Here is a 23673-nt window from a genome sequence, read left to right on the forward strand (position 1 = left end):
TTCAGCTTTAAAAAAAAGAGAATTTAAACAGGCTTTCACAATCAGAAAGAGCAAACCTATCACCAGTTAGCATCTGAGCACGTAAGAGAGTTCATCACATTGCAACAGTCTTTAACCTACAAGTACATGTGGTGGAGAATTTCAAGAGCTTTCCTGTGTTGCCCTGTTGTTTTGGTCAACAGTGCAATCGCTATTGTTTTGTCAGACATCGGACATATTCTCTTTCGATCTTTCTCATGGCTTTTTCTTGTATACATGAGACCCGCATACACAGAATTGGATTTAATTTTTACTGTGAGACTATTATCCTTTTTCCCTTTTATCCCAGAGTCCGAAGTAGATTGTGCATGACAGCATTAATTGTAATTATTAAACCATTGTGTCTGTGAGTCATAAATGATAAAATCTATGCCTAGTCATTTTTGTGCCTACATTCTAGGAGTTTTTATGTATACTCTTCAGCTGAAGAAGTTTAAGATTCAAACGAAAAGGCATACCCAATAGTTTTGCTTTGGGGAATGCCAGTTTAAAATTCTGCATTACACTGTAGTAAGTGCTGTTAGTGCAATGCTTCTAGTGACATTAAGACTGAAATAGTTGTCTTTCATTCTTACTTTCAAAGTATAAGAAAAAACTCATACTGTGAAATTTATACTGATAGTGCAATTATTTCTGAAAAATTTCATTTCAAGGTTATTGTATCTATGATTTGAATTAACAAAGGGATTTTTTTATTTGTTTCAGTAAACGAAACATGCAATCACAGTTTACATCTAAAAGACCATTTCTGATTCTTAACACGGCTTTCTAACATATGTTACAACCTGGATGGCAGCTTTCGCTGCATGTTTATAGCTGCATAATCTTGTTTCAGAAAAATAAATGACTGAAAAGTGTGCGTATCATTTTTTTCCCCCTTTTTGGTAGCATCTTTTCATACGCTGACAGTTACTGTGAATGCATGAAATAAAACTGTTAATCAGTCAAACAAATGCAGCGTAGTTTACTTGTTAAACATCTGTATATTTGTAAATTGTATGTTGTATAAACCTTGTCGTAGCCAAATAATTTGATCTCCCCATATTGGAATCATCTCCTATATTATTTGTTAAATGCTGTTGTGATCATGCACCAGACACAGTAACTATATACCCCAGAATTATGTGTTGCTTTTAAAATCCTGAGTCTTCCCCTTCTAACCAGCATCGTTGGTATTTGAGCAACAGCTATATAGAGAAAAAATGTAGTAGCAAACTTTTTGTGCTGTGCAGGTATGTGTCGATTGTTGTATACAAGTGGTTTTGAACAAGGTGTGACCAATAGCTTTGGGCTATAAGGTGCAAGCAGAGGATAAATAGATACAAGATGGACCTTTTCAATGAATAGGTGATTTCTTTCTATATTTCATGTTGACACTTTTTTTTTTTTTATTTCTGTAGAGGCCTACAATGTTTTCCTGAAAATACAAGAGAAGAATGAGATTCATTATCGTTCTTATGACACCCTCATAAAAGCGTTGTTAGCACAGAATTGTCTGGAAGAAGCCATCCAAGTGAAACACATGTAAGGCTTTTGAGGGATTTTTAACAGGGGGGAGGTGTTTTTAAGTAATTTCTGGATAATTATCAGGTATTTTTTTGTATTTCAATGGGACAGAAGGTCATGCCTCATAATTAGATGCTATGGTAAGTAATAATCTGGTGTTTCATGGGATGATATGGTGTATATTGAAAAGGTACTGGAGTTACAGTGCATACTGCTAATAACTCATTTCAGCTAACAGTATCAAGAAATGTACTTGGCATCAGAACTGAAAGCCTACCCTTCTGGCAGTCTGCCTTTTCCTCTTTAGAGCAATATCCAAATAGACAAGATTCCTTCACTTAACTGCCTGTGAGCCTTCCCCTCAATCCCCATCCCTGCTGCTGTCCTACCCTACTCACTCTCCCTAGCAGCTGGCTGCCTGCCAAATACAAAATGGTATGTTTGACTGTGATGCCAGTGGCTAGGAGATGACCATAAACCTTAAATCCAACTCTTACTCTTCTGAAATAAATCCAACCTGCTGTCATGTGTTATTAGAATCACCATAATGGAATTAACCTTTTTGAGAGCTGTATAGTATACCACTTGCTTTAATTTTTGCCTGTAATGTGTGTTCTGGACAGATTATAGGCTTCAAAGTACAAGTGTTACCACTCATCAATGTAGATGTAAGAATAACAAAAATGTAAGTTGTTTGGTTTCTTCGGCTAAAAAAGGAACAGTTGTTTTCATCAAGCATATTTCTGACTGAATACAGTGAATTTGAAAGTGCCTGTAGGTAACTTAAATGATGCATAGAGCTCTATAAAAATCTATGAATTTTTGTAGTAAATTTGATTTTTATGTCCAAGAACAGTATCGTGTATTATTGACATGGGCGTTTTAAAACTATTTTTACTGAATTTGCCTTTCATTGAAAACAAACTGAATTCTGTGTTCAGAAGAACAAAATAACATTTTTGCAAATAGGTTTCAGTAACTGGGCTTTATGATGAGGAATGTTTGTGCTTGATGCATGTATGGCTTAATACCAAGAAAAAAATAATGGAAGCAACTGATAAATCTTTATAAGTGGAAGATGGAAAGGAGATGTTTTAGAAGCATAAAGAATCTTGATAAAATTTGGGTAGTTAAATGTTTGCAGAAAATATTAATGTATTGAAAGATTCTTCAGGGAAGAAGTTTGAAACTTTATAGTGAAGATTTATTCATACATTGACTACTTCCCTGCTCTGCAGCTCAAACGTGTAAGAAGTTGCACAAAATATTGCATGTGGTAATTTACAGTTTGGAAGAGCAGTAAGAGGATCGTGGCTTCTGCTAATTTTTCAGTGATACAGAATTACCACTATAGATAAGTGTTTTCCTATGTAAAATAAAAATGCAGGGGAAAAAATGAACAAACAATATTAAAGACTAAAAAACTTGGAGATGTGTTTTGAAAGATTACATCTCTGAACCTTGAGATACTTAGGAAAAAAGAAAATAGAATTTAATAAGACGTTCCTTTTTTGGTCACTGGTCAAAGCCAACCATGATGATAACCCCTCTTCTTCTCAGAACTCTCATACCCTGTCTTGTAGCATAGAAATGCCAAAAGATGACATTCTCAGAAGCCTGTAAGAGTTCACTCTTGCTTCAAGACAGAAAATGCTTCACGTTGGCAGTGCTCTTGGTGTTTGTGTCATCTTTTTCTAGTAACAAAATGATGCGTACATTAAGCATTTTCAAAAGTCTGTAAGTTTTAAATTATTCACTGAAATAGAGTGATTGTGTATGTACTCATGGTTGAAGAATAGCAAATCTGTGTGTTTCGCACACATTTCTGCATGCTTGACAATTTTTTCAACCTCACATTACAAAGAGATTACTCCTAAATGTGTGCAGTGGCCTGAAACTTGTGCAACTCCTACGGTTTTCATAAAATACAGAGAGGCTACCTTCATTTATATATGCCAACATCTTTTTCTTTCTACTCTGCTTGAAGCCAAATTTTAAATTTAAATAATATTTACAAAGCCTTACTATGAGCATTATCATAGGCAACAAAATAAGTATTTTTTGTTTATTTTAAATCTTCCTTCCTCTTACTCCTCTGAGAAACTTCCCTGAGAAAGTGATGTAGTGGAAGGAAATTGCACTCTTATTCTGCATTTGAAAAAAAAGGGAAGAAATAATGAGTTTACTGATGCATTGTCAGCCTAAGTCTAGTTGCTTTTGCATTCTATCACTGGTTTGAGGAATATTTACTGCATCTGGTCCAAGAAGTTTTAAATAGAAATTTAGGAGTATTGGAATGATGGATTAGTTCTGTAATAGTAGCTAACATCTATTTAATCACACTAAAGATTGGAAGATTGGGAGAAAGTAAATCCTTTGTTATATGTAATTTACAGTCTCATGCATGAATTGTTGACTTAAGGGCTTTGACAGATGGGACAAAGGGGGGGAAAAAAAGGCGGAATTGAGCAGTGGGTGCTTAGGCAGGGATTAAGAGGATTGGTTGGGAGAGTAAGAAAATCCCCAGTCGAATGACTGCATTTGTGAGCCTAGGAGGCTGAAAGTGACTGAGAGGATAGTCATATTGTGTGCTATGTGAAGGATTTTCTTGAGATTGAGGAGAATAATTTAGCAATGACCCTGCTTACCTCCCAATCCGCTCAACTTCTAAGTTCAAGTAGGTAGGCTGCTCAGTTGTTTGCCTCAAGATGATCAGTGAGGTTTATCTTGATTGCTGATATGGTAAATGGCAATGCCCCCCTTTTCTGTATAGAGATTTTGTAATCTAGAAATGAACACTTGTAAAGTTACCCATGGATATTAAAAATGTAGCTATATCTCATACAATGTCAACAGCAACATTTTGTCATGTAAGTTCAAGGCGATTGCTGGTTAGTCTCTCTTAACTAATTCCCAGAGTGCTAGAAAAGCTTTAGCAGTGTTTTTAAAGTAAATATTCTTTGCGGTATGGATACATGAAGTTTTGTATTACAGCAGATAAAGAATTGATAAGGGGAATAGAATTTTAACACAGCTAAGGCAGCAAATGTAGTATGTTCACTTTAAAACCTGTATACATCTAGATGACAGAAATTTGAAAATTAATCAACCAAATGATATGGTGTTAGTTCATAATATGCTTTAGTTTATGTTTAAAATATACAGTGCTGAAAATAAATGTTTCCTTTTTATTGCTGAAAGAATAGTTTTATATTTTATAATTATGGTGACTATTGAAAAAAAGAAGAAAAAGTATCCAGCTTAGGATACAACAGAACAATGCAGGGCATGCAGTTATTTTAGTCATCTAATATGTCAGCATTCAAGAATCTGAACCGATTGTTTAAAAAAAATCTTGTACTTTGTTTCTTTTGTTGCTCACTTCCAACTTTGTCATCTGTCAGAATGCAAAAAAAAATTATCCTTCTATAACCATTGACAGGATAACACAAAAGCTGTCTCCAGGTCGATATTTTGCAGCAATATTTTTAACATACGAACAGTAGTTTTTATAATTTCACCTTGGTGCTCAACCATTTATTATCGTATCAGAAGCATGTCAGTAATTCCTTTCTAAATGTCTGCTTCTTTTAGTGCTGAGACCCACATCAAGGGCTTCACACTGAACAGTGCTGCCAGCAGCCTCCTCATCATATCACAAGTTAGGCGGGATTATTTGAAAGGTATGTCACAATGCTTGACCTTTACGTCACATTAATGCCTCTGCAGATTTTTCTTGTAACGCCCTTCGAATACTTGGATAAAGGAGTCCATTTAGCAAATTACCTGCTTATCAAGAGCCTTTTGTGGTAGCTGAGAGACGTAAATTACTGTACATGCATTTATAATACAGCTTGAATATGAATGTACTTGTCATTTGACCACTTAGTCCAGTTTCCATTCCATTTAACACAAGATGGGTTTTCTTAAGATGAATCACAGCTCTTCAGACATGCAAAATTTGTGCTCCAGAACGAGAGAAAGTACAGGCTTTCAACTGTGTTAAAATTCACAGCACAAGTCATTTTGCTTTGGAAATTAACATACTTTAGAGCATCTGAAACAATTCCCAGCAGTTGTTTCTTGCATAGTGTGTTGGTTGTGTGAGATATCCAATGAGTTAAATTGACTGTTAAATGTGTGTGATTGTGCACTGAATGATTATAATATTGATTTTAAAACTTAATCAAATACTTTTTAATAGTTCTCAATACTAACAGTAACAAAGTGTTCACTTCAGTTTTCTTTTTAATGTAGCAATGATGGAAAAGATAATGGTGGCTAAATAGTATGTAAGGGTAGCCGAAAAGATGGTGGATAAAATTTTACAGTTGTCTTATTTTAGTTCTCAGCATTGGTTGTTATGCAGCCTAGAGTTCAGCTCCAAAACATTACGTTTTAGAACTTATAAGAAAGGAAAAATCTGCAAACATGCAGTTTTATGTGCAGTGCTGTATCTTTTGCCCAGTGCAAGATAAGTACAGGGTTGATATGTGTTTTTGTCAGTGTAATTAAGCATTAAATCAGCTATGTAAAAGATGTTTTACACTGAATTTTACTTTCACACCAGAAGGTATATCAGAAAATCAATTTTTGATTCTTCCATCAGTTAATTTTATTTCATTCTGTTAAGCAATGCTGTAATGACTCATACCGTATACCATCAGCTACATTGAAATACTCTTAAGATGAGCATTTAGACACGGCTTCTTGCTTGTACACTTTCCTGCAACTCATAAACTTTTCTTCCAAATTCCTTCCCCACTCAGGCTCAAATCTGGTGTCATTGTCAGGTGTCATCAACTGAAGTGTGTGGTGAATGCTGTTGTTTATCTTGCTCTTGGCAAGTCTTAAGTTTTTATGGCTTTCAAGGCCTTCACCTGACTATCTTGTCTGATTTTATTCTAAACTTTTTCTTGTCCAATGTGCCATGAGTTTTTGCCAATTCCTCCTAAATATTACACACCAAAAATCTTCTCTCTGTCAAATCTTCTCACTGATCCTTTCTATGTTCTGCCAGTCTTTAGCACTAACTACATGATTTCTTCTTAGTTAGCATACTAAAATCTCTGCCACATAAGTCCTCTCCCTTGATACACTTAAAAAAATGGGGTTTTTTTTCACAACATAGTTTCTCAAGAATCTTGTAAAATTACGTTGCTTTGGAAAATCATGTTCACTGAACCAACTTTACTTTGGTAGTTTAATTGACTAGTCAGACTTAATCATTTTTCTATTTTAATCTCAAAGATAGTGCTTCTCTTTTTGCAAGTGAGGCCTTCAAAATGCAAGTTACTAAATATTTCAACCATACCGGTCACTTTCTGAGGCTCATGGGTTACCCAAAACACATTCAGGCACAGTCGTCTTAAAATTTTTTGTCAGTGAATTCCATTTGTCCTGCATCCTGTGATGGCTTTCATGTCTGTAGAACTTGCTTGTTCTATCAAATACTCATATAGGTCACCATCATTCTTTGCTGTGCAATGTGGCATAGTTGAAAACTTTTATTGAGGTCCCTTAAATACTCTCACAAGAGCTGTAATATCTTCTGCCAAGAACTTGGTAAAACCCATGTTACTTTAAGAGTCAGAACCTAAGATGCACTTGAGGGAATTTGCAGAGTTTGTAGGAGAGCCTTACAATTTTTAGAAGCTTTTAGCTACCTGGATTTAAGTGCTGAAAAATCAGGGATTAGATTAGATTGCAACACTGACTATGGGTGTGTGTGGTGTGAGCAGGTTTTTGACCTGCTCAGCCGTTTGGCACAGCTCTAGGATGAAGTGATGAAGCTCAGGGAAGAGGTGAGTAGGTTAAGAAGCATTAAGGAGAGCGAGAGGGAAATTCATAACTTTCACAAACTGATCTTTATGAATACAGAACAGGAGCTGACTCTTAGAGCAGAGGATTCAATATCCTCTCATCAGCAAGCCCCTCAGCCTTCCTGTAGTAACTCACACGTGTAGGGTCAAAAGGAACAGGTAGCTACCTGACAACACAAATGATACAAATGGAGCAAATGTGCTCCTTTAAGAAACGCACCACTCAGTGCCCTTGCAGAACAAGTATAAAGCTCTGCAGGAGGAACTGGTTGTGAGCAAGGACAAGGGCTCATGAAAGCCAAAAGTGCCACAAAAGTCAGAAGTACCACCAAGACTGACCCACCTCAGGCCAGCCATAAAAACTAACCCTGAAAAGAAAAATCGAAAGGTGGTTGTTGTACGTGACTCCCTGCTGAGGGGAGCAGAGGGCCCAATATGCAGAGCAAACCCACTTCATAGAGAGGTCTGCTGTCTCCCTGGTACCCACGTAAAGGATGTTGTAGGTAAACTTCCCACCCCTGTAAGTCCCTCAGACTATTACCCGCTTCTGTTTTTTCAGGTAGGTAGTGATGCAGCAGTGAGAAGCTCACAATCAGTTAAAAGAGACTTCAGGACCTTGGGCAACTGGTAAAGGGATCAGGAGCTCAAGTTGTTTTCTCCTCCATCCCTCTGACATCAATGATGGACAAGGGAACATTTAGGAAGAGCCAACAGATCAATTCATGGCTTTGGGACTGGTGTCATTGTCAGGGGTTTGGATTTTATGATCACAGCTCAGTTTACAGGGCACCAGAGCTGCAAGCAACCGACGAGACGCACCTGTCCGAGAGGGGGAAAAGGATTCTAGGGCAGAAGTTAGCAGAGCTCATTGATAGGGCTTTAAACTAGATTCGAAGAGCGAAGGGGCTGTTAATCTCATGCTTGCCTGTGACAAACATTGGGGCAGCTCACCAGAGGCAGAGGGATGGAGTGCCAGCAAGGGCTCTCAACTTGTTGCCCTGAGGCAAGCCAAGGACTAAGCACTGGGACACCCCAAGGGAATCAAGGGGGATTCACCTAAGAGGGTGACAAGGCCAGCCCAGCTGAAGTGCCTCTATGCAAACGCATGCAGCTTGGGCAACAAACAGGATGAATTAAGGACCACTGTGCTGCTAGGATGCTATGATATAGTGGCTATTACTGAAACTTGGTGGGATGACAGGTACAAGCTCTTTAGGAAGGACAGGCAGGGGAGGAGATGTTGCTCTCTGTATCAGGGAGCAGCTGGAATCAGTGGAGCTCCACCAGGGGAAGGATGATGAGCTGGTTGAGAGCATATGGGTTAAGATTAAAGGGAAGACAGGGGAAGGTGATGTCACTGTAGGGGTCTGCTCCAGGCCACCTGATCAGCAGAACCAAGCAGATGAGGCCCTCCGCAGGCAAATAGAAGTGGCTTTGCATTCACAAGCCCTGGTCCTTGTAGGGGATTTCAACCACCCTGACATCTGCTGGAGGGACAACGCAGCTAGGTACCAGCATTCCAGGATGTTCCTGGAATGCTGGTACCTAGCTGCGTTGTCCCTCCGATGACAACTGACATAGATGACAACTTTTTCCTCCAAATGGTAGAGGAACCAACGAGAAAAGGTGCTAGATCACAACATTAATAGTTGAAGGCCGAGCAACTGGTGTCATTTACCTTGACCTGAGCAAAACCTTTGACGCTGTCCCACACAACATCCTTATCTCCAGGCTGGTAAAGTCTGGGTTTGATGGGTGGACCATTCCATCCATCAGTAGATAAAGAAGTGGCTGGATGACCGTACCCAAAGTGTGGCTGTCAATGGGTCCATGTCCCAGTGGAGGCCAGTGACAAGTGGAGTCCCTCAGGGATCAGTCCTGGGACCAGTCTTGTTTAACATCTTTATTGGTGACGTGGACAGTGATGTTGAGTGCACCCTCAGCAAGTTTGCTGATGACACCAAACTGTGTGGTGCAGCAGACACGCTGCAGGGAAAGGGTGCCATCCTGAGGGACCTTGACAGGCTAAAGAGGTGGTTCCAAGCCAACCTCATGAGATTCAACAAGACCAAATGCAAGGTCCTGCATCTGGGTCGGAACAATCACAAGCACCAATACAGGCTGAGCAGTGACTGGCTTGAGATCAGCCCTGAAGAAAGGGACCCGGGGGTGCTGGTGAATGAGAAGCTCAACATGAGCCATCAGTGTGCACTTGCAGCCTGGAAAGCCAGTCACATCCTGGGCTGCATCAAGAAAAGCATAGCCAGCAAGTCGAGGGAGGTGATTGTCCCCCTCTCCTCTGCTTTGGTGAGACCTCACCTGGAGTACTGCGTCGAGTTCTGGAGCTCTATTACAGGAATAATCTGGATGTCCTGGAGCAGGTCCAGTGAAGGGCCATGAGGATGATTAGAGAGCTGGAGCACCTTTCCTATTAGGACAGACTGAGACAGTTGGGACTATTCAGTCTGGAGAACAGAAGGCTCTGAGGAGACCTTCTTGTGGCCTTCCAGTATATGAAGGGGGCCTACAAGAAAGCTAGTGAGGGACTTTTTGGGGTGTCAGGTAATGATAGGACATGGGGGAATGGAAAAAAATAGAAATGAGTAGATTCAAATTGGATGTTAGGAAGAAATTCTTCACAGTGTGGATGGAGAAACACTGGAGCAGGTTGCCCAGGGAGGTGGTGGAAGCCCCATACCTGGAGGTGTTTAAGGCAAGGCTACATTTGGCTCTGGGCAACCTGATCTACTGTGAGGTGTCCCTGCCCTTTGCAGGGGGTTGGAACTAGATGATTCTTCAGGTCCCTTCTAACCCTAACAATTCTCTGATTCTGTGATTGATTACAAGTTGAGATTAGTAGTGGGTGCTTTTGCATTAAAAAGGCCCCAACCAAACAAAACTGACACCCCTCCTTCCAAAAAACAACCGACACGAACCAAAACAAAAACCCCAAATATGCAGCACAGCGGAATTACCCAGCCCTCTACTAGGTCATGCAGCAATGCTGCACACATGCAGCTTTCAAATCTTTCTCTGCCTTCTTTCTTGAGAGGGCTCGTTGTGCTCCAACATGAAGGGAGGTCCACACTTAGTCAGAAGAGAATTTGACCATGGCATGTGTTTTGTGTTTGCTTTTAATATCAAGAATCTTGGCCATGATGTATTACTCCTGTTTTTTTTCCCTAAAAAGAAAGGGGAGGAAGACGAGAGGGGAAGGCTAAAGAAAATTTACTGTAAAGGAACCTAAGGCATACAGGATGTTTTTTCTTCCTCTCTTGTAAAAAGTAATACTTGATTTCTGCAGTACCTGCATGCTGAATTCAAACGTTAGTGCTGTGGAGTTTGAGTGGTTGTATACTGTGTTAGAAGTGTTATCCCTTGCTATTATAATTATTATCTGTTATTACTCATGCCTGTGTAAGGCATGTGTAAGGGGTAAAAGATTTTTACCATAGGGGCATATCTTTGTGTGTTTGCTAATTGTATAACACAAATTGACAAGAATTGTAGTCAGAAAAATTAGAGAGACTTCATCTGTGGTGGATTTGGGGTATTTGTGGCAGACAGGAGATCGACTAATGTTTTAACATGGGTAATTGCTTTAATTTAGGAGTTCTTGAGGAAACTACCCAGTTTTGAGTTTATTCTTGTATTGAGGCTTGCATCTCATGCTTTTATTTAAAAATTAGATGTCGGTAAGCAAAAGTTTTGGTGTACTCTTAAAAAGACATCTGAATACTAGACTTCAGCAGTTTCAATAATGAATTGCATTTTAAAACTATATTCTTAAGTATGCAATGTTTTTGAGTTTTGGTAAAGAAAATTGATTATAGTTAGAATACCAAAAAAAAGGGCAAAAAAAGCTGAAATAGTCAGGACTCTTAAAGTCATAATGGAGGATATTTTTGAGATAGCTGCTTTCCTTGAGCTGGATAGTAAAATAAATGCTAAAAGTATCGTAATACTTTTTGTTGAACAGATACTACAGCATTTTAGCCTAAATTATTGTTGAAAGTTTTTATTTGGTTGTGTATATATTCAAGTTTTAATTCACCATAGCAAATTTGTGGCTTAAGTTGAGCAAGAGAGTTATTTTCTATACATGTTTTTAAAAGGATATGGTTAATGATACCAGCAGCGTGGTTGCCTACTGAACTAAAATCTGATGGTTTTTTCCTTATTTCCATACCATTGTCAGATGCTATGACTGTTTTAAAAGGAATGCTTGACAGCGGCTTGTTGCCTACTAGACCAGCAGTTACTGCACTTATTCAGGCTCTGGCAGAAAAAGGAGATCTAAAGAACCTGCAAGCACTTAAAAACATGTTGGAGGACATCACACAATCAATTAGTTTATCTCCCTCACTAATTGCTAATGCTATTGCATTGGCTCATACTGAAAAGTAAGTATTTCTACAACTAGTATATGTAATTCTTTTATGCAAAGTGGTAGAAAATCTCTTGTGTTTTCCATTTCATTTTGTTTCTATTCTTAGAGTCCTAGATGTTAAAATTCAGGTCAAGTTGAGCAGTATGTTGTGCAGTTCTGTTCTGGTATCATTTCTCAAACATTTTTGGTTGAAAATAATTTTATGAAATACAGGGATAGCTATGAAGCATTTGGGACAGCATAAAGTCCTCTCTGGTGTGTAATAAAGCTTCAATACTTTTGTCCTAACATATTACACCTCATATAATGTGTGTTCTTCTTGGTGTTAGATCAGAAGCCCATTGAAATCCATGAAATTCAGTTATTTCATCAAAAGAAATGTAAAAAAATCATAGAACTTACAACCCACAGACTATGTACGTAATAGTGGTTTGACAACAAAAACCTGCTACTTGTTTCAAGAATTGAAATGACAAAATATCATTGTTTACCCTCAGAATGTTAAAGCCAGACTTATACCTGTAGAGCAATTTTGTAATTTTTGTCAGAATCGGCTGCAATGCTGGTTTAGGCCACAGTTTTCAACATGAGAAGTATCCCCACACCATGAGTATCCTTTGATTCAACTGTTTCATCCAATATCATAGTCTGTCTAGCGTTTTTGATTTAGTTGATACTTCGGTGCTGTGCTAGTTTAACCTTTGGATAAAGCTGCATGAGGGAAGAAGTACTTCTGGGAGAAAGGGCATACTATGGACTTCTCAAATATGCCTCAGGAATCCTACATACTCTGTTATTTCAAACTAGTTTCATTAGGTAGAACTCCTGTGGCTAACTTGGCAGCAAAACTGTGGAACCATGTAGTCTGTAATAGATACCTGATTGCCTCAGGCATGCAAGACCAGAGAGAATAGTCATTGAAGTGTTTGGAACAGCAAGATAACTTGAAGGAGAACCGTGCAGACCAGTTCCAGTAGTGAGCTCTCTGTATTTTCAGCCACTGAAAAACAGCCCTATAAAGGGATGATTCTCTAATACCTAGATCTGCGTGGTCCTTGGCACACAACATTTCTAGTGCAATGACTTTTGCCTAAATTAAACACTTCAAATAGGAGAGGTATTTCAGGATTTGTCTCATAAGCTGCATATTTTCCTGTGTCTTCATGTCATGGAAGTGTTAAAAAGTCATGCTGTAGTGTTCTCATGCTGTAGATGACATTAGTAAATAAATAAATTGCTGTATGCAGGCACAGATTCTTTATCAGCATCAACTTTTCTTTTGCCATAGCTAATCTATATTGGTGGATATATGAATATACTTAGCAGAAGCATCTTATAGTTTTTCTTTTTAAAAACCTTGCAAGCTATACTCTGAGAACTATGAAAAACAATTTATTGGTCGATTCATATTTCTGATATAGCTTTCAAAGCATTTTTTAATAGTTTGCAAATGTGCTGTGCTTCTGCTTCACCTAAAAACATGCATTCATTATACTCTGATTTCTTCTTCAATTAAATTAGTTTTTAGTGTGGACTGGTAAGGATTGTTGTTACGTGAACTTTTAGAATGCTAGAAGCAGAGTTTACGCTTCAGTGAATAATTCCTGCGTTATTTTACTAGCATTTGCTATACTTAAGCCATAACATTAAAAGTGTTTAGCCAGAGGTACTGACCAGGTGACACTAGAATTGTCTTTTGCATCTAGAAAGATAGACATGGGATACGTCAGGTAAATAATTAATTGAATAACATTAAAAAAATATAATATTTGAGTTGTGTGCATTAATTATTTAGTTACTTTCTGTTAATGTTTTCATTTTGCCTTCTGGATTTACAGAACACATTTTCCTAAAGGAGATAGCTGAACTCTTCTTTCTTAGTGAAGAAAAAGTGTGTCAAAATTACTTAGGCTTTGTACAGGTCAAAGGTCATTAAAAGTATTTGTGGGTTAATTTATTCATTCAGTCGTAAGTGGTCTCACTTTTACAACATCTGAATGAAGTCATAGGTACTCGACCATTCCTGAGAAAAATAACCTTAATGTAGAAAAAAACTTTAATATAATTGCTTCCTTAGGTTTAGAAATCTTGATTTCAGAAACTAAGTCAGTTCAATCTCTTTTCCTAGCAATGACCTTGATGCTGCAGTGGAATACCTTGAGCCTCTGCTTATCTCTGGTGCACAGAATCCTGATCAAGCTGTCAGAAATATTTCCTATTTGTTAAGAAAGGTGTCTGAGGAAGGATTAGAACCAGCTTTGGAAAAATGTAAGTTAATTGCAATGATATTTAAATATTCTGACTAGACAGAGGTGTTATGAAAAAACTATTACATGTAAAACCTGCTCAGTCAGCATAATTCATGCCTGTGAAGTTTACAAAAGTGGCTTTTCAATCAAAGATTTTCCTTACGTACCTATCATTTTGCAGTTGGTGTGATGGCAGAACGGCTGGCCAGTCAGTTTGGAATTTACAGACCTGTCACAGATCTTTTCCTTCAATATGTCAGTGCAGACAGAGTGGATGATGCCAAGTCGCTTGTGCAGGTAATGACAAGAGAAGTACAGAAACGCTTAGAGCTCTTCTAAGGTTAGCTGAGAAATTGTCAGAATATGCTTTTGAATTTTTCAGTGTGAATAGCAGTAGCACAGTTCAGACTATTCCAACCATGAGCTAGTACTAAGAGTAGTAGTGGGTGCCAGTTGGGAGGTTTCTTGTCTTCTAACAACCCAAAGGAAATAAAGGCAGGCTTGTATACTGCTTGAAATTCCCTCCTCTTTTCTGCTAGACAGCAGTTGATTTTTGCAGTTTCCTTGCAACTTCTGAAGTGCTGCAAACATTATAATATTTTACAATTTTTGTACAGTTTGGAAACCAGAAGCAGGCAATGTTTGCTATTCATGCACCTTACTTCACTTGGTTGCTATAATACTGTATATGCTGGATTGAAGGTTATGAAGAGCTGAATTTGCCTTCTGTTCAGTTAGTGTCATAGATGCATTAAAAGACAAATGGTAGTCTCTGGGCTGCAGTCTAGGCAATCTTCAAGGAACTGAGACAGCTGCATTCATGCCATTTGTACTGAGCTAAAGACAAAGCCAAGCCAGAGATGACGTGAACTGTGGGTGATGGGAGCTGCTGCTGTCAGCATGCACAAACAGGCTCCATCACGAAAGCTCGTCCCAGCAGTTGTGCTGATTCTGCAGATTGTTCAATCATAGAATACTAGGTTGGAAGGGACCTCAACCTTTCTTTACAGAAAGCACAGTCTAGACAAGATGCCCAGCACCCTGTCCCAGCTGAATCTTACAAGCATCCAATATTGGGGAATCCACCACTTTCCTGGGGAGATTGTTACAATGGCTGATTGTTGCCATTGTTCTGTGTGCATAGGCTCCTCTCCCAAACTGAGGACTCTTGCCATCTCTTAGTAGTGCATACTACTCCATTACCCGTTCCTAAGTAATTTAAGCTGATAAAGAAAAGGCTCTGCTTCATCCATTAGATGTTCTGTGATATTCCAAGACCATTTTTTGAGAAGAATGCATACCAACAAATATGTTCCGTTAATTCTGCTATATTGTGAGGTGTATTATTTGTATATTCCCTGCTCTGGAATATGACTTTGTTTCTTGCTTTGCCAAACTGGTCATCTGAGCGTAAATTAAAAGGAGACTACCATTTTGAGAGAGAGCCCTCTTGCTATATAGCATGAAACAAAATGTAGAAAAATCTCAAGTTATTTTACTCTTCCTGATTTTTTTTTTTTGTATAGCTTTTTGATTGAAACATATGACTTGAACGAGTGAATGAAAATCACCTTTTGTTAAGATGAAGTGTTTTGCATTTTTAAGTAAAATCTGTATGTTTTTAAAAAATCTATTGATAACATCTCTAAAAAAATTCGTATTACAACAGCATCCAAATGTTGGAATTCAAATTAATGGCTCTATATCATACTTGAAGTAAGATGGCATACACTTTATGCTGGGGATAGTATTTCATGTTAAGTGGCCATTTAGAGATGGGCTTGAGTTGAAACTTCTGTGGATATGAGAAAATTTGTTTTTCAAATGGTGCATAAAAGCCTTTCAATTGTTGAACGTTCTGGACTGCTGCTGTGGATCCAGTATTCTACTACTCTGTAACTAGAAGATAGGAAGTAAGCACTGGCCATTGTTACGTTCTTGAAAAGTAAACTGCAATCTAAATGAATTATTTTTGCTTCTAATAATCTGAACTATTGCTATACACATCTTTGCTTTCAGAAATGCATCTAAGTCTATGGAAATGTTCAGGAAACAGCAACAGTGTATTTTGTGCTGTATGTAGGGAGATTGAAAAAAAAAAAAAAAACAAAACCAAAAACAAAGGCAGTTTGCTATTTCAGCATTGGAGGGGGCTGTGGAAAACCTTTTTTCCAACTCTTTTCTCTCAGAGCACCTACCAATAGTAGGTGAGAGTGGCTTAGAATCAGTCATAAAATGTTGCAGGTTTCTCCCATGAATATTTCACCTCTGTTCATCACCATAAAGCAATTTTTTGTCAGAACTGCAAGTACATTTTTGTCTCAGTTTGCCTGATGGAATGGGGTTCATGGTCCTTAAAGAGCATGTCAAACCATATGACACATACAGTACATTTATAATGCCATAAACAAAAATTCAATTGCGTATGTCTAAAGTACTAATTGAATGTAGTAAATTCGTAGTGTGTGTATTTTTATATGCATAATATTTGCTTCCTGTGTGTTTTGATAAAATATCTTACAGAGGGTAAAAAGCACTATGCATTGTAAGAATTTTAGAACTGACACCTTTGAGGAACATACACTAAAATACTGTCTTGTATGTTTTATTTTGCCGTTGTTTCGAAAGGGAGAGAGATGTTTGATTTATCTGGTCTGTCTCAAACTTTTAAGTTCAACTTCTTTCTCTCTCTCAAACACTGTCTATTGCAGTGAAAGCCTTTTATAAAATAGATTGAAATCAGTCCTTTGTATGCATAAGTGTAGGTAATTATACTTTAAAGAGAACTTGCTTTGTACATTTTAATTTTTATAAAGAAATGAGCAGTTATCTCCCTGACACCTTATTAAATGTATAATTAACCTTATGATCCCTAGCTCACTTGTGAATGCTTGGCAGTATAATTGGAGAGGAATAGAGTTTCTCTTTTTCATTCTTTTGCATTCCTAAACCTCGTTTTTGTGCTATGTTGAAGTATTAGTTTAATTCTTTTCCCTTTGGTTTTAAACAAACTTATACCTACCATTTTAAAAACACTGTTTACCAAAATGGTGCATGAAATGGAATTGTTTCCTATGTTCAGTGGTGAGTTTGTTGTTGGATTTTTGTTTTTTCAAACTAATAATAAATTATTTATCTTGCAAGTAAATAATATGCTGTTATATTATTTTAAGCATCTGTAATTGGAAATTTTCACCTTAGTAATTTTCTTCATTGCTAACCTTGTGACTGCTACATATTTCTTTTTCTTCAGAGATGTGGTGCATTAGTTGAGGAGAAGAGAACTTTAGTGAGTTTTATGGCTAGATCAGCAACTAAGCCTGGACAGGTATAAGTTTTTTGTTTTTGTTTTTTTTTTTTTTCACATGTACATCATATGTGCAGGAAAATGCTATTTACTTAACCTCTGCTGAAGTGTTTTGGATCTTGAACTTCATAGTTGACAGCTCTATCAGGTTTCTTGGGGAGAGGGGAAGTTCATTTGAAGAGCTGATCACTTTTAAAGGCACAATTTTACTTTATGGATCATGTTGGAAAGGAGAATGTAGTTAATGTTTTCCATTGTTTCAGTAACTTCCTCCATTTTTTTAATACACTTTATGTCCTACAAATGTTGTGCTTTAAATGTTATACTATGCTATTTGGATCAGTATTGCGATCTGAAAGTATTTGCTTTGTTGTCTGCATTGTATGAAGACAAGGGCAAGTTTAAACTTCAGCCTCTCGCTGATGATAAAATATCTCTAAATAAAATACCTCATTAAAAGACACATTTCATACTACTTGTTCTGGTGGATTGAACATCTGTTTAGATTTCTGGCTTTGTGTTCATTCCCTATAATTTGCAGTGTTCTCATTTATGTGAGCGTTCTACAAACAAACCAAAAAAACCCAAAGAACCAAAAGCAAAACAAATTCCTTCCCAAACCCAGCACCAAACAACAGTAGCCCAAAACGCATACCTGTATGCAAAGCAACATCGATTTCTCCTTCCTGGAGGAGCAGCATCAGGAGACAGTTAAGATACAAACTAGAATAAATGTGGGGGTTTTTATTGCACAATTGTGTTTTGTGGAAATTACCATTAAATAGATTAAAAGTAATTCTGTTGAAGTGATGATGGTAAATATGATACGGTATCTAGAAGAAAATCTTAAAATTAAGATTTTTCTAGCTTTTCAGGAGAAAATTTTAATAGCACATATAGAGGTTAGTAGTATGTCATAAAGAAGTTAGTAATTTCTATAAACTTCATAGTTCAAGACCTGAAGAGTTTTTGAAACTGGAATCGGAGGTTAAAGGAGGGAGGTTCCAAATTCAAACACAGGAGTTAGTGATCTGACTTCTTTCAAGCACTGATCATTGGCCTCTAGTTCAGTGAAGGCTGCCAAGTGGTTTGCTGCTTTTTCAGTTGGTTGAAATCCTGATGTTCTCATTAATACATTGATTGCTTGCTTGAAGAAAAAAATTGAAAAAGAAACTTTCAGGCTTCCTGAGTATGGGTTTTAGTGCTGCGTTTTGATCTGTTTTGTACCTGATTTCTTTGACTATTTTGTATCTGCATATGAAATTTTGAGAAGTTATTATGTGTACTTTCAGTTCCACTCCTTGTTATCAGTATGGTTCATTGAACTTAAAAGATCCGAAAGAATTATTCCAACTTTGGTAGTTTTACTTTGTACTTTAAATATTAAAGTTAATGCTCTTTTTTTGTCTGTACATTAAATTTCATAGGCAAAGAAGATCGAGACACTTCTAAAACTGATTCCCGAGCACCTAGATAAGGAAATTGCATACCATTACCTCATGAGATGTTACGGTAATGTACTTTCCTTGGAATAGTTTTTTAGCAAGGACTCTTGAAACATTAAGGTCATGGATACCCTTAGAAATGGGAGCTAGTTTATCGTTTGTGCCACAGAGAGATAGGCAGTTTGTCTGGAGTTTTGTTGTTTAAATTTGTTGAGTCCGTATACTATCCTAGCTGTGAGGTTGGAGAAGCAACTGACTTGACCCAGGCTGTGAATCCTTTAACAAATGAAACTGTATTAAAGGATAATGCTACAATAGATGCTAAGTATGGGCGAGGGGGGAGGAGCGAGGGGGAACATCCTAACCCATGAAGAGAAATACTGTAGAAATGATGAATGGCTTTTTTAATTAATCTAGCTTTTTCACCCAAATTATGTAGCAATTATATTGGTTCCCATTAAGTGTGTTTCAAAATCATAAGTAATTACTTCTCAGTAATGTTCAAGAACCTTGTTACTAATGCGTATCCTTTATACCTGTTTTAATTTAGCCTAAGTTAATATTCCAGATGCCTTCATTTGGATTTACCTAAATAGTTGATTTGAAACTGAAGTTCTCATGATCTAACTTCCAATACAGTATTACAGTACATTAGAGGTTAGAAGGGACCTCCAGAGATCGTTGGGTCCAACCCCCTTGCTAAAGCAGGATAACCTAGGATAGTCCACACAGGAATTCATCCAGATGGAATTTGAAGGTGTCCAGAGGAGACTCCACAACCTTACTGCGCAGCCTGTTCCAGTGCTCTTGTCACCCAAACTGTCAAGTTTCTCCTCATGTTGAGGTGAAATCTTCTATGTTCAAGCTTGTAACCATTGTTCCTTGTCTTGGCCCCCTCCACTTGACACCCACCCCTCAGATATTTGTACACATTGATGAGATCCCCTCTGTCTTCTCAAAACTAAACAGCTCCAGGTTTCTCAGTCTTTCTTTATAGGGGAGGTGCTCAAGTCACCCTAATCATCCTCATGGCTCTCTATTGGATTCTCTCCAGTAGGTTCCTGTCTGTCTTGAACTGGGGAGCCCAAAACTGGACACAGTATTCCAGCTGTGATCTCACACTATAAAGTTCAAAATAGCAATTGCTACCAAAATCATTTAGCCTCACTTTCATTCACAAGGAGATAAGTTTTCTAACTTGGCTTTATAAAACAGAAAGCCACTCTTTTGTCATCAGCACTCTACTTGCAGCTTTACACTATTGTTAGCCTTTTATTGCTTCTACCTCAGTAAAAATGTCAGAAATAAATTAATTTTTTCAATATCCGTCCTTTCCAATTTCATGAAGAGATTGCAGAGAATCGAATCGCTTGCTTTATTATACCTACACCAGTGGTTGGAATGTATTCAACATATGAAGCCACACTGTAAACAGATGATTGCTGTAGTTTCTTTAAAGCAGAGATGTATCTGGCATGTAGCAAGTTCTAGGGGAGATGTTCACTACCAGCATGAAGAGTTTTAAAAGCAGGTCCCAGTTATTCTGTACAAGCATTTCACCTCTATGAGACATTGAGTCCATGCCTGTATCAGGTAGGAAAGTGCATGTCAGTTACTTGATCCACTCTGGATGAGTTGTACTAGGGCTTGTGAATTTTTTATTGCATCTTTATTAAGGAAGTTAGGTGTTGCCCTACTCTCAGGATACTCTTAGGCATTTACTATATTCTGTCTCCACTGTGCATATTATGTACAGACCTGTTCACATGAACAGCAATGTAGTTCCCTGTGCCCCTCATCCCTTCTCTTCTATTTTTGATACTTTGTGCAGTGGGTGAGTATGTTAGCTTCATTTGGCTGTTAAAATACTTAGCACAGCTGAAATTTAGAAGTCTGTGTTTGGGTTATGTTCTAGCCAAAATGTTTTATTGAAAAGATTTTGTTTGGTTTGGGTTTTTTATTTGGAGGTGGGGGACAGATATTTATTTATTTTATTTTGTTAATTTTACAATTAACAAGTTCTAAACCATGATTTCTCATTTTGGGCCAAGTCCAACCTTGCAGTATCATTTTGTAGACAACAAAGGTTTCTCCTGCCACATCCATTGTTTTTAATTAGCTAGAGGAGTGAAAGATACATTACTATTACTACTCTTGGTTACTGTTTCTAGTTAATAAATGGACAAATAAAATCATAATTACGTGTTTAGCAAAAATATAGCTGAATATAGATGACAGCTGAAAGAAGTCTGATCACACACCAGACATCTGTCAGTGAACAAATAAAGGGATGTGTACTCCTTTCCTTGTCCTGACATACAGTTCACTGCCAGACCTAGATTTCCTTCATCTTCTGAGATGCATAATCCTTTGCTGTATAACTTCTAGGAAAAGCAAATATATAAAATCACATTTGCATAGTCCATTAAATGCAAGCTAAGTATTAACTCTTTTTGTTTGTTTTCCATACAGCAAATAACTCTTACTTTAAAAAATTCTTAAGTTAATGATTTCTGTTAGATTGTCATTAAACTGTCACTTTGTGCAGTTTCTGCACTAGCCTCCCACATTCAAAAAGGAGTTCAGCCACTTGCCAGATGACAGTGGGAAGCTTTGTCATGTAAGAAAGGGCCTCAAGCTGTTTCCAAATGTGAAACATTAAGACCTGGGACAGTTCCCATACTTCCGATATTTGCATTTTCCAAAATAACAAAATTAATTTAACTGGATATGATGGCCTCCCTGTTGTTTACAAGGAGCTACGAACTGTTGTACTGCTGGCAGGACTCAGAGGAGAATAGTGAGACTGTCAGAGGTCACTTCAATTTCACCTTGATGCTTCTCAAGCCAATCTCTCAGGAGCAGAAACGTCTGATAGTTATGCATGAGTCATCATAGGAGGAGTTTCTCCACTCTCACACTTTAGAGGAAGGAGAAATGTTACTGGTTACTTAAGTGTTGCGGCCACTGTTCAAAGGGCAGCTGCTGGACACATGCAGAGTGCATGATTCCTTAACTGACCAATTCCTTAGCTGCATAAAGCAAAACAATAACATTCCATGTTTGCCAAGAACAACATCCTCGTGTGGGCGCCCTTTGACTGGAACATGCTACAAGAGCCACCTCCTTGACATGCTGGCACCTCTTATTGGGAAAAATTTTAGCTTATATGTGTGGTTGGGTTTTACTGGTTAAGGAACTGATAACAAAGAGTATAAAAAACAGCCACTCTGAACAATAGGCACTTCGTTTAGGGCTTCTCAAGGATCTTTGGTTAGATACTCAGTTAGGGATTCGGCTGTGGCTTCAGTGTAGGGAGGCTGCGAGGGATATGCTCGGGACTGCTTCATCTGTTAAGGGCTTCCAGGACTTCTGTAAGTGGGACTCAGACTCTGTAATGCAAGGGATTCTACAATGCAGTAATGGAGGACTTCCAAGATTCTCTGCTCTCTGCATTTCTGGAATCTCACCATTCGTCACCCAATGGCCCCCAAATCAGGGGAAGAAAAAGTAGCTAAGGTTTGTAATAGTTGGTCAACAAAATTCTTTTCCTACTCAATAGGATGAATTGGATTTTTCTTAGTGTTCTAAAATGAGTATCTGACCTCTGGGTTTTTTTGTTGCTTTAGAGTATAGCATCCATATAGTCAGTATCTGTAACTAACAATATTGCTCCCTTTTTAAGGGAATTAAATTCTGGTGTACAGCTCTCACATGCTGAACTTGGATGACATTTGGGGGTTTTTACCATTTGTTTCAGAAAGATAGATATGGCTCTGTATCTCATGTCCTAGAGTGGTGCGTTTTCATTGTATGGTTTCTAACTCCTTTGTGGTTCCAGCACGTGCTTGGAGTTGATCATCCAGCCACAAATAAAAAAGGAAAGCTAGAATGGCTGTGTGCTCTGTTCTCCTATGTGAATTGCCACTAGATTATGAAGAATATCCAGAATATTTGGAATATTGTACATTAAAATATGTGGAATATGTTTTGGCAGGTAGTAGGAATGCATGCTGTAATGGAAACAGGTGAAAAGAGGAACATTTAACTGGAGGGGGGTTTTGTTTTTTTTTCCTCAGAACTGGATGAGGATGTTGCTTCTGTAAAGGCTGTGTATGAGAAAACAAAAGCAGAGAATATACAGCTGCACGAGCTATCTCTGAAATCTTTAGCAGCTTTTCTGAAGAAAGTAGGAGAGCCTGTCCCTTTCACTGAACCCCCTGTGAGTATTTCCTAATTAAGAAATAGATCTGCAGAATTGTGTATGTTCAGTCTTAATAAAACAAATTGCATGAATAATTACATAGGGATTAGATCTCTGTAGAGACTTCTCAAAAGACGTAGTGTGTGAAGTACTAAGTGTTGTAGGAGCTGTAGTAATCTTGAATTGGATTTGACTTGAGGAAATAAAACCTCTTGAGGTTTACGATATTGGAATTACCTAATCCATATCAGGCACTCATCTACAGGTGTACCTCTATAAAATGTCCTTGGGGCATTTATCTAAGGAGTTGAACTTGAAAAGGCTTGTAGAATGTGTACCTCGTTCTGGGATTTAGTTTTCATTAATTGCTTATTTTGTATCTAGTACAAGTTGCTGCTTTAGTAGGGTGGGATTTTAGAACTGTAGAAATGATTTTTCGTTTGCAGCTTTCTTTCGAGCTGCCTTGTCAACAGATACATGCTGCTGTGCAAATAAATCCTATTTGAGGGTTACCAGTGGCATGACACTAAATCTGTCAAGATTTAAATACTTCTCACATCATTTCTTTGACTAATAGTCTACTAGTGCCATTTAAGCAAAGCAGACTTTAAAGATTTAATGTATTTTTCCCTCTCTAAGCAAACTTTTTATTGCTGTTTTCTAGCCTTCTTTTCTATTCAAAAATAAATGGGTTTTACAGTTCTGTAAAAA

The 23673-nt window shown here is 37.7% G+C and overlaps 1 protein-coding gene across 1 annotated transcript in view; it reads left to right on the plus strand.

The window, feature by feature from the left end:
• Positions 1–23673, plus strand: part of LRPPRC (leucine rich pentatricopeptide repeat containing) — a 99138-nt gene that overhangs the window by 74781 nt on the left and 684 nt on the right. The window contains exons 30-37 of the mRNA XM_054397067.1: positions 1440–1563; positions 5140–5228; positions 11566–11770; positions 13886–14025; positions 14188–14303; positions 17260–17334; positions 18741–18825; positions 22838–22980. Of these exons, the coding sequence (XP_054253042.1) occupies positions 1440–1563; positions 5140–5228; positions 11566–11770; positions 13886–14025; positions 14188–14303; positions 17260–17334; positions 18741–18825; positions 22838–22980 (977 nt within the window). The remainder of the gene's footprint in view (positions 1–1439; positions 1564–5139; positions 5229–11565; positions 11771–13885; positions 14026–14187; positions 14304–17259; positions 17335–18740; positions 18826–22837; positions 22981–23673) is intronic.

This window comes from Indicator indicator, chromosome 2, assembly GCF_027791375.1.
Source record: "Indicator indicator isolate 239-I01 chromosome 2, UM_Iind_1.1, whole genome shotgun sequence".
In the NCBI taxonomy this organism is placed as follows: domain Eukaryota; kingdom Metazoa; phylum Chordata; class Aves; order Piciformes; family Indicatoridae; genus Indicator; species Indicator indicator.